Source organism: Budorcas taxicolor, chromosome 2, assembly GCF_023091745.1.
Source record: "Budorcas taxicolor isolate Tak-1 chromosome 2, Takin1.1, whole genome shotgun sequence".
NCBI lineage: Eukaryota > Metazoa > Chordata > Mammalia > Artiodactyla > Bovidae > Budorcas > Budorcas taxicolor.
The window spans coordinates 51,466,126-51,478,570 of record NC_068911.1 but is presented as its reverse complement, the minus strand read 5'-3'; the positions used below and the strand labels follow the sequence as shown (position 1 = coordinate 51,478,570).

General features: G+C 36.5%; 1 protein-coding gene across 1 annotated transcript in view; it reads right to left on the bottom strand.

Annotated features, from left to right (window-relative positions):
- Positions 1–11,621, bottom strand: part of COL5A2 (collagen type V alpha 2 chain) — a 147,653-nt gene extending 136,032 nt beyond the window's left edge. Inside the window, exon 1 of the mRNA XM_052636177.1 lies at positions 11,381–11,621. Coding sequence (XP_052492137.1) covers positions 11,381–11,477 — 97 coding nt within the window. The 5' untranslated portion in view covers positions 11,478–11,621. The remainder of the gene's footprint in view (positions 1–11,380) is intronic.
- Between the last annotated feature and the right edge of the window lie 824 nt (positions 11,622–12,445).

Genomic DNA, 12,445 nt, shown 5'->3' with positions numbered 1-12,445 from the left:
GAAACTGTTCACTGTTAAAGGTCCTAAGTGTAGAAAAATGGTAGTAATTGAGAGTTGAAGAAATTTCCCAGAATTAAAAAAAATCTAACTGTGAGATGCTACCCTCTTCCTACTATTTCTATGGCCTATTTGGCCTAGTTATAAGTATCTATGTTGTTAGCTCAAAATAATAGATATACAAGACTGTGGTTGTGTTTATGTGTTCTTTCCAAAATGAACGTGTCTTAGGCATATAGGGTTAAAAAAATTAGAGAAATCTAAGAAAAAAATATTCAGAGATATCACAAATTTTCCCAGCCTCTTTGAAATTTTCCAAATAAATCCCACAAGACATGATAGCCTTCAATGAGGCTGTCTGTGCCAACTGTTAATTGGTATCCTTGGGTACCGCAGAAAACTCATCTTCCCAAGTACTTATACCTTCTATATGATGCACAATCATACAGCTCTATTCCGAAGAAACTCAAATATCCTCTTCAGAAACAGTGGGACTCCTGCAGACAAATTTTCCATTTTGATTATATGACATCAACTTTCAGTTTCTCTTAGAATGGATTTGAAGTGATTCTAATGTCGTGACTGTGGAACCATCCTTTGCGACCTCATGGACTGTAGCCCATCAGGCTCCTCTGTCCATGGGATTTTCCAGGCAAGCATACTGGAGTGGGTTGCCATGCCCTTCTCTTGGAGATCTTCCCAACCCAGGGGATCTTCCCCATCCGGGGATCAAATCCATATCTCTTAAGTCTCCTGCATTAGCAGGAGAGTTCTTTCCCACCAGCGCCACCTGAGAAGCCCATATTTGAGAAGGAGACATCCAAATAAACCTCCAGTGTGAGACCCTGATTCTCAGGTAGATTTCTGAATGCCTTTCCTTCAAACTGAAAGTTTAAAGCATATTTCCCTTAAAAAAAAATTAAAAGTCATCTACTTCAAAACTGTTTTCTTAAAACTGGAACTGCTTGTCCTCCTAGGATTTTAGCAACATTGCATCCACAGAATAGATGTGGAGGGGGTACAAGGTAGATCAAGTGAGTATAGCTTTAACAGTTTTATGAAATATTTATATCATGAATGTACCAAAATATCATGAAAATACTAAGTATCATAAAACACTTTATTTATTTTATTTCATCATCCTCCACATACCCAAACACAAACACTGCCAACGGAACTTTGAATGCATCCACTGATTAATTTCTTTAGAACTCATTGTTTTAATCTTGATTCATAAAGGAATTATCCCACTCTTTTTTTTTTTTTTTTAATGAAATAGACTACAAGTATCCTGAAATCTTCCCAGGCTGATGAGACTGCCATTGGTTCAGGAACTTATTAGTTGTTTCTCAGTAAATTTCAGTTCAGTTTTATTGTGCCTGAGGAAGAAAATAAAAACACAAACACACACATGCCTAATCTAACATGTAGAGACCAAGATTTAGAAGGAAACGGGGAAGGGATGAAAAAAGAAGTCATTTTTTTGTGAATACTCAGAAAGACATAATACATGTAGCACCTGAAAGCTTTAACACAAGCTGTCAATGGAATGTTCAATTGTTCCTCCTTCATTGACTCCAAGTGTTTTTTTCTTTGTTTCGGCACAAACTCATGTAAAAGAAGATTCCTATATCAGAATCACTCATTTGCCTTAGAATGGCCAGTGCCCTTCTGCCTTTCAAAAGAAAGAATAAGCTTTCTTTATAAAACTTCAGAGGGTTTGTGTTTGTAGCCAAAGACCAGAAAACTAGAAACTTTTTCTTTGCAGTTCATCTTCCCATGGTAACCAGTTAACCTCACTGTTCACCCACCAGTCCATCCTATCAGAAACTCTAGATAAAAGTTGAGCACTAAATGAGAAGCATAATATTCTGAATTAAATTGTAACTTAATCATTTCTTCAATAGAAAGCTCTGGAAACAATGAGAAAGAAAAAATTTAAAAATAATTTCAAACTAGCATAAATGACTCTGATAGGTGCTTCTACATCAAGAGAAAATAATAAGTATATAACTGCTATTTAATCAGTTAAACTTTTTAATGAAAATATTAAATCTCTATAAATAAGTTGTATTTGCTATGGGAAGTATCCACATTTTTAAATTCCATAATGCAAAACTCTAAAGCTGATGGCGACAAAACAGCTCTATTGAATAAAAATAAAAATAAATTAATTAAAGTAATTCATAGCTACTAATTATCTGGTGAAATTCCATGCGCATACCTTCTTCCAAGTGAAACCCATCATTTTGTTCAAGTTTAAAAAACTGCGAAGAAAAAAAATTGCAGCAAAATAAGGAAAGTGTCAGCATGAAGAATGTGCCTACATTTTACATCAGTGTCTGCTTTCCGGAGTCAATTTCACAAAAGTCTCCCGGGAGTGAAGGGAGTGAAGAACCCAGCAGCCTTTGGGAAATGAGGAGACTTGCTACAAAATCTGGTAAAAGATGGTCACTCCCACTACTGTATCCAAATAGTCCAGGGAGCTGCCTTGTAAATCCCCGTGCAGTGAAGCAATTCCTCTCCTTCCAGATGCAATCCAGAGCAATGCAGGGTGGAAAATAAGATTCCAGTTTTTAATACAGACTTTTATGACTATCGTATTTTCAGAAAATAAACTCTGAAACAGACAGAACTGGTAGACAGACACGCGGCAGCATTGCAGCATGGAACGGATCGTGCTTGGCTTGCGCACATCTTGGAGACAGTTGCAGAGAATGAAGTGTGTGTGGGGTGTGAAACAGGAGAGCAGGAGTAATGCTTCAAATCACATGGCCTCTAGAAAGTATTTAATGGAAAGAAGTTTTTGTTTCTTTTTTTTCCCATAGTAAACCTACACAAGAAGACACTACAGTAAAGCTCTTCTATTTGAAGGGCAAAATGTATAAGTAAGCTTAAAATATAGCCTATTTAGATATTAGATAAAAATACTGATTCATTGCCTAAGTGACTGTAGTAGATACAATTTGCATTTTAAGTTTTACAATAATTTTAATCTCTTTGAGAGAAAAGTTGTTTCTTTATTTTTTCTGTAACATCTAACATTTTGGTTGATAATTACCCAATAAGCGTTTATCATTATTGTTATATTATTAAATAGTTGAATAATAATATCAACTGGATAATTATGCTGGATAATAGTATCAATAATCATTCGATGAGCTCCTACTCTATGTCAGGAATCATACTACTATGTAGGTGGTTTAATACATAATAGTCTTAAAAATAATTATTGAAGGTGAATATTACTATTCTAATTCTATATATGAGAAAACTAAAACATAGAACTCTTAAGAAAATTACTCAAGAATATGCAAATATAACTTGAAAAATCTAAATCTGAAATTGGTTCACTCATATTTGAATGAATAAATAGTGGGAGAGTTTTTTTTAGATTAAAAAAAATAATATTCACTTGGCCTATGTGCAACGAATAGCAATCATATACCTAATACATAAAATAATTTTATGATATGCAGTGGAACCTGGGAAGTAAACTAAGGAAAAGTGTGTGTGCATGTACATCATGGGAGGTGAGAACTACAGGCAATTCCTTATTTTGAGGCAAAGAATGATAGCCACTGGACTAAAATTCTAGAAATGAGACAGATCATGAAAGGTCTTGTATGCTTTGCTTAGGAGCTTCCTCAAGTTATGGGAGTCAATGGAAGGTTTTAAGGAAAGTAATGAAGTGATCACAGGTCAGTTTTATAACACAATAGCAACAGAGGTGGTCCCAATAGGTACAGATGGGAAGTAGCCACATGGGAGGCAAAGAGACAAACTTACATGCGATTGCAGTAAAAGGCAGTAATCAATGAGAGCTTAAACTGGGGTATTTGTAGTAGAGATGGAGAGGAGGTATATTTGAGAAATATTTAGCAGGTACAATGGTAGAATTTAGTAACTGATCAGAATTTTGCTTGAATAACCGAATAGGATGATGTTGCCATTAACTGACATAAAGAATACATGAGAAAGATGATCCTGTCTGGAAGGAAAGATAACATGTTGAGTTTTGGGTGCACGGAACTTGAAGTGGTTATGGACCAGCCAGTGGGAAATTGGGGATTCCGAAGGAATATGTTCATATGGAAGGTCAGGGTTGAAGAGAGAGATTTGAAAATGATCAGCAATTAGTTGTTAAGCAAAACCCTGGGAGTAAGATTCCTAGATAATCTAGGAAGAGAATAGATGGAACCAGTGGACTAAATTCGATGAGAAAACAAAGTGCTAAGGGATAAAAAAGAGAGAGAGAGAAGGAGCCCATGAAACTGAGAAGGAAAAGTCAGGAAGGTAAAGCGAGAACCTTCGGAGCACAGCCTTTCAAGAAAGCTGGGGTCGTTAACAGTAGGTGAAAGGAGTCCACTGGAACGTCACACATTACTGGGCAAGCTTAAGAGGAATAGAGGGAGCAAAAGTGAGGGTGCATGGGATGAGCGAGGGCACGGAATCAGACAGAAAACTGTTCTGCTCCTTTAAAGCAGCTAGGCTAAGAATAAAGAAAGGGTGAAAGCCGGACGCAGGCCCTGGGAAAGAGCTGAGCTTGTTTACAGGCTAAGGGGAAAGAGCTCATAGGAAGGAAGCTGTTGAAGTTATGGAAAAGAGAGCATGATTAACGAAGCAACTTGCCCCAGGAGGTAGAGAACAAACAAAATACAGAAGGAGGACAAATCCGGAAGTTTCTTCAAAACGAATTCAAAGATTTGGTAAAAGTAGAATTTATGCCACCAAGATTTATAGCTGTGATGACTGAGATCAGACCAAAATATCACTTTGTGAGTCTCATGTACGTGCTCTAAAATTGCCTTCAGGTAAATTTCCCAAATGACCCTCTTAAGAATTCCACCAGATTGACAGGGGTGTGTTTAATTTCTTCAATTTCAGATGAGGACCCACAGGTTTGGTAAGGTTTGCTGTTGTTCGCGCACTAAGGCGTGTCTGACTCTGTGGCCCGCATGGACTGCAGCATGGCAGGTTTCCCTGGAGTTTGCTCAAACTCATGTCCATTGATTCGGTGATGTCACCAAACCACCTCACTGTCTGTCGCTCTCTTCTCCTCCTGCCCTCAAAAGAAAAAAAGGAGTCTAAAGGTTGCGGAACTAAATAGCAGGGATGGATCAGAATCCAGGTGTCCTCCCAGTGATGGCAAGACCGTGGCTTACTTTACTTACTAAAGTATGTAGACTACAACAGGGCTGTGATGCTTAGGTTGCAAGCAACAGTGTCATCTTTAAACTGAACTTATAATTCTGATTGAATAGACACCCAGAAAGAAAAAGGAAAGAAAACCAACTGTGAGATTGTCTTTCCTCCTTCCCAGATGTACATTAAAAAAAAAAAACATAAAAAAAAAACTTTTTAAAGCACACAGACATTTTTGAGTTTGAAGATTATACCAGAAAGCTATAGAGACAACATTCATTAATTTATTGATGCTAACTTTTTAACAGTGTTAATGTTACTTCTCTGTAGAAGACAACAAGTGGGTAAGGGAATTCTTGTGCTGTCGTAATGTCCCTGATACACTGTTCCTTAGGAAAAATACTCAGTATAAGATGGAACCATCATGATTTCTGTTGAAGAGTTTAGTTTTAAACATACCCATAAAACAAAGTAAAAACACTAAAGCCACCAATGCAGTCACAACTTCAAAGAAAAATTTTCCACTGTATAGATTACTTCTCACACAAATGCCAAGAATAGATATTCTGTGTGTGTAATAGCACTTCACCAGTAAATAAAAGTTAGAAAAAGCCACATGAAATTTACAGGAAAAGAAATTTAGAGGAAAACTGAATTGTCAATATATTCCTAGCAATTCCACTGTCTTATATACACTTGTTCAACTTGCCAAAATGTACATAGTAGGTCAATTAATAATTAATAACTTTAGTCCTTTTTCCTACTATTACTATGTCTCTCATATATAAATCTAAACTTTTCAGTGTTGTAATCTCAGAACACAAAACATCAGTCAAAAAGTGACTGATCCAATTTTAAATATTTTTTAAATTGCCATGTAAGACTAAGAAATGATACATGAATTCTCCTTCAAGTAGGAACAAACTATTTGATTAAAAAAAGAAAAAAAATAGACTAACATAACTTTAATCTCTAAGTCTCCTCCTCTCAAAACAAAACTTCCTCTTGATGTTTTTACTTAACATATGGCATTATGCGCACTTCTAGAATGATCAACGTGATGAGTCTTTGGCCTTCGGGGATATGATAATAGTGTAAAGAGCAGGAAGTAAAATAAAGAAAAAAAAGACTACATAGTCACCTGGAAATACATTTTAATAGTGTGGCCTTTGTATAGTAGAATGATTCATCTAACTTGCCATAAGGAGGATTTGGGTCTTGATTATTTTTTCCAGAAATGATTGTGAATTCACAATGTCTTATCTATAAATTTTCAATAAGCAGGCTTATAAGTGAAAGGAATGACTAGAATAGCAAGTTATTAGCAAAGTCACAGTGTGTATCCTTAGAAGAGGAAGCCAGCTGATGCCACATCAAGATCAAGAGTCTAGGCAGAGACTTAACACAGTGGTTCACCAATATGAATCCATCACCTAGAAAGCTTCCCAAATCCCATCCACAACCACCAAATCAGGATATTTGGGAACAAGAGGAGCCTAAAATCTATACTGGCAACAAGCTCTTCAGGTGTTTTTTTTATGCAATCAGCTCAGCACTGATCTGTGTGGATTGCTTACCAACTAACCTAAAGAGTCATGATCAAAGTCTACCCTGCATTTGTCAACATAAAAAATTGACTGTACCTATCAGTCTACCAATCACATATATAGAGAGATACTCTCCAAAATAAAGCCTCATTCTAATTTTTATAAAAGTAAAGTTTATTTGAAGAGACGAAGGAAAGAGTTGTAAAGAATAAAAACATAATGTTTAAGTGCCATCCGGTGTTCTTGGCTTTGTATTCTACCTAGGAATGAACAATAACCAGGGTAAGTCTGGTTACTCAACTATATTCTGTCCATTGAAACCAGATCTATTCCACTGAAAGTGGTTGACAATTATGCCCACTGTGGCCAGGATTACAGTTGCCTCCTAATAGCTATTCTCTCTTTTATATCCTTCATAACTCTGTTCAACAGAGTACATTGTCAGTGTTACCCAGCTAAGACTACATTTCCCAGCAGCCCTTGTAGCTTTGTGTGACCACATGACTTACAAGTAAGTAGAAATGATATGATGACTTAACAATCTCCATTAAAAAAGAATCACAGCCTTTATCTCCTATTCTCTATCTAGAAGCCGGGAAAGTAAATATAATGGCTGGGATTCCAGTAGCTGTCTAGGAATTTAGAACATCAAGAACTGTACCCTAAGAATATAAGAGAGCTAGAAAAAACTGAATCCCTGATGATTCTGTAGAGTTGGTAAACCAACCTTTCCCTACTAAACTAGAAGCTTATAAAATAAGAAAAAAACACTTTTTTGTTGTTTAAACTACTGCACTCTTGTATATGCAGGTGGCCCTAGCTTAAAACATTCACTGTAAAAGAAAAGTGTGCATATCCTATGTGAGTATGATCCAAAGTATCCATTTCAACAGTAAAAAGTTTTTGTAATTTATGAGTGAACAAGTATCTTAAACTATATATTTGCATTCTCTACTGCCTTTAAAATGATCCCATCCAAGTACTGCTGAGTATTAAGCATTGTTTCTTATTATTTGTATTTGAATGATGAGATAAATGCCAGACATAATATAATAAAAATGCAGGAGGCCATGCTATAGAAAGGGCTTCCCTGTTGGCTCAGACAGTAAAGAATCGGCCTTCAATGCAGGAGGCTTGAGTTAGATCCTTGGGTTGGGAAGATCCCCTTGAGGAAGATATGACAACTCACTCCAGTATTCTTGCCTAGAGAATCCCCATGGACAGAGGAGCCTGGCAGGCTACAGTCCATGGGGTCGCAAAGAGTTGGACGCGACCGAGCGACTAAGCACACACGCTATAGAAAGAACTGTGAGCCCCTCAATTCAGTTCAGTCTCTCAGTGGTGTCCGATTCTTTGTGACCCCATGGACTGCAGCACTCCAGGTTTCCCTGTCCATCACCAACTCCCAGAGCTTGCTCAAACTCATGCCCATCAAGCCAGTGATGCCATCCAAACATCTCATCCTCTGTGAGCTCCTCATCTCTTAGTAATCAGAAGTCAGCTTGGGTCCATGATACTAGTATAGGGTTACAAATAAGACGGTTGCAAATTTATGGTCCATGAGCCACACTTGACATTCAAAATATACTGTATTTGGCTTAGGTAATACTTTCTGAAAACATTAGATATGAATGGCTTCAAGTGGGAATGCATCTTCAGTTCTCCACAGCCCTACCATCACCTGTTGATATACACTCTCTTGCTTCACTTGCTGATGTCACCTTCATGACCTCTGAGAAGCACTGACATTTATAGTCTGGAAATAAAACAGTATGCATCTGTAGCTTTCCTTCTCTCCACTGCTTCTCTGTTGTTGAAATCAACGATTCATACCAAAGATTGTTTTCCAAGATTAAGTATGTCCACTTCTAATAACAAGAATGTATTTAAGTATTAGATATTAGACCTTTATTAGGTATTAGACCTAGGTATTAGACCTTTATTCAGGAATATAAAAATTAGTATAAATGCACTAGTATTTTCTCCTACAAAAAACAAATGGGAAAATCTCTTCAAGCAGCTCCCCCAAAACCAACACACTTCCACACACACACAAACTCATGAAAAGCTGATTTTTGTTATCTTAACTCATTTGTTTACTTAATTTTACTTAATAGCCCCAACTACACTTAGTCCAACTCTCAAACTTTCTCACTTTTATGAATTTAAAAAATCAACTCAGTTCTTAAAATTTAGTGAGAAGTAGTAACAATTTTGGCCTAAAAGGCCTAAAGCTTTATTTGTTTTCTTTTATCTCATCATTCATAAGTATTTCTATAAGACATTATATATGTAATTTATGTAAAATATAAATTTTAAATTTCCAGTAAAAATAATCAGTCAAACAGAAGAAAAATATACTTTGAAGTCCTGAAAAGAAAAAAAAGCTTATAAGTATGTACTTACATATGATAATAAGTCTCTACATTTCGAAGAGGACATATTTGTACACAAAGTCAGCACCACATTATATGACTTAGAGCTAAAATTCGAAAAACATATTGTTTTGCATTTGTGCCTTAGAAACTTCTTTAGTTTAAAACATTTACCTTACTCTTCTCCAAACTTAAAATCACATGGAGTTTCAAAATTCTGATTCTTCTATTTAAGTTTGTGACAAGCCTGAACAGGAAAAATAAAGTATTGCCAAGTATTCACACAATATAACTTAAACTAAAATATGCATGGTAAGTTCAAGTTATGTAGTTCTGAATATCCTGGATTATGGAATTCTTTTTTATATCACCTTTAATTAAGACCTTAACTATTTACTTTTGCTATTGAATTTTTATTACACATATTCTCTTAGCTTGAGTAACATAATGAGCAATTTACTCTTTTACAATATGTATGCAAGCAATTTACCTTTTTTCTGTAAAATGTTTGGAATTCCATGTTCTATGCTATTTGGATATATGGGGGAGAGAAGGCTTTTTTGCACCAAGCATCACATTTCTAACATTTATATAAATTAGTATTAGGGTAAATTGAACTCTGCTCATTTTTCAGAAACACCTACAATGTAATTACAGCTATTTGAGAAAGTCTTTTAACATTTGGCCTACTCCATATACTTTAGGAAACATTCATTTATTCACATGGTCAATTATTTTCATACCTTATAAATGAAATTATTTATCTTAAAATGTAGTAACAAGGAAAGTTGTGTAAAATTTTGAATGAAAGTTGTTGGTTTTTCTGGTGGGGAAGGGGAGTCGACTTCTTTTATATTCAGATATTTCTAATTTTGTGCATTTTTCCCTCCCCTTTCCTGACTTCTACTTCTTATTCTATTATCTCCCCAGCCCTTCCAAACTAGACATGCTTTTTACAACATTACAAGGAAACTCAAGAGGTTTAATCTTCTATGAATTGTCTCATTTTTTAAAATACAAAAAGTAACATAAAAGTTTCAAGATTTCAGAAAGTGCCCCCTCTATGGGACTCTGGACAGATTCTTGGGTATTCATCCCAGATTCTTATTTTCATTCTAAATGTTTTTTAGACCTCGGGGTTTCTAGATTAATTTTATGAACATTTATAGAGCAAAAATACACAGAAACAGGTTTTAAATATATATACACACATGTGTATATACATATGTGTGTATATAGCCATAAAATATATGTGAAGGACAGTAACAGAAAAGTTTAATAAGTGTGCTAAATTTTAAAAGCTTGAGTTTGATGTTAAATTGTTATGAAAATCTTTAAAGCCTATTATGAAAGAGTACATGTCTGTATTTGAAACTTCAGGCCTGGAGGGTAAGGATTTAATAATGTGAAACCAATTTAAATATTTTCTTATATTTGCTAGCAGCCACACATTTTTGCTTAACCATACCATAGAAAGCAACCCTAACATATGCAAATTTCATAGGAAAAAAATTGGTAACCAGGCAAGATTTGTCTTACATTTTTAAAAAAGAGAAGAAAGGAAACTTGTGTCTCATGAATAATGCCCATGCAAATACTCTGTGATAAATAAATTATATAAGACATTCCGATTTCCTGCCTTCCGCCTCCAACAGGGAACCACCACTGTCCTGATAGTCAAGTCAGTAGGGTGGGAAAATAAGAAATCTGGCTTCTATCAGCCTCTGCCATGGAGAAAGAAAGACTTGTCTCACAGAAAGCAAAAGTGATTGTAAGATCACAAATGAAACTAGGAGAGATGCAAAAATCTGTAAAGAGAAAAGAATAAGGAGCCAAAGACAAAGAAAAATCAGTTGTGACTGGCTACAGAGGTTTTTCTAAACAAAGAATTTTATGAAGCAGCTGAAGTTCAGTACAAAAAAGGCTCCACCCTACTCTGCTTCTGCCGCGACTTTCCCTTGCTCTAAGAATTCTAGCCCACAGAACAGACCTCCTCTAAGAGTGTCTCTAGCCCTCCGTTTCAAGCCCTCTCCTTTTCTTTTAAACTTCCCACTCTCCACATTCAGGCAAAAGGACTTATCCTAGGCTTTCCCCAAAAGAATTCAGTAGTGTACTCTTCGAACGGCAGAGGTAGAGGCTCCGGATTTACAAATGTCCCCGATTGTCTTCCGAGCCGTTTCCCAGGTGCAAATCTGTCAGCCCTCTTCTCAACTTTAAACCAGAACCTCCTCTTGGTGCTCTTCCTGAGGCTTAATATTCCACCCATTTCCCAAACTGTGCAATAAACACCAGAAGGAAAGCAAACGGCAAACTTACCATCCTCGTCTTCTTCCTGGGCTTTTATTGAGACGAATTGCCCTAATAAAACAGTAAGAATGAGCAGAGGTCTTGCTTCCACCCAGTTTGCCATCATGTCTAAATATTAGACATGTGGGTCCTCCTGGGAGTTAAAAGTATATTCTAAGGTTATTGTAGCACCATGAAGTCAGCTGCGGGCTCTTCTTTCAGCACCAGCCCCAGGGCAGCCTCTGCAAACCCCCTTTTTCAGCACCAGCTCCAGCACAGTCTGCGAAAACTTTTTTCAAGCGATGCAGCTTTAAATAGGAAGAATGCTGCCTCCACTTCTTTTCCTGCCCCTTTTCAGCTTGTTCAGGCTCATAACCATCCAGTGTCTGCCAAGCAACGGTCTGATTGATGGTAAACAACCAAATCAGAACACAAGCCCCTGTGCCTTGAACTGTCCCTATTTCATTTATGTTTTAAACATAAATGTGGCTAAATCGCAGAAGCAAACGTTTGTTTCTCTTTCTTTTTCTTTTCTTTTTTTTTAAAAGAAAGACTGTTAGAAGGAAAGAGTCTTTTTCTTCTCTCCCTAACCCTTCCCCCAGACACACACCCCTTCACTTTTTCCCTATAAGCTGAAAAGACATCAGGAAGGAAAGACAGCCTTTCAGCCTAGTTTTTGGTATCTAGATAATTAAGCCTTAAACTATCCACGTTAAACTTTCAAAGGGTCAAATTTTAACCCTTTCTTTTTTTTACTAAGAAGGACTTATTCTTGTCCCCTTGCTACATTCTGTTTCTTTTCCCAGATTCTGGACCAGGACCGTTAAATGTCCAGGTGAAGAAATTATTTTAGACAAATGCATCATACTTGGGATTAAGATCATCTCCTTATCTCTCCGTCTCTCTTTTTTAGAGAAACACATCTGCATCTCCTTCTTGTCCCAGAGAGTTTTATTATGCAGAAAAGCAGTCCACTTTGTCAGGGTAGAGGGATGGTAAGGACACTGTATTTGGATGCAGAAAGCCTTGCTTCAGACATCAGCTCTGCCACTCACCCGTTTTGTAAACACTAAGCCCTTTATCTCTGTGCACTCC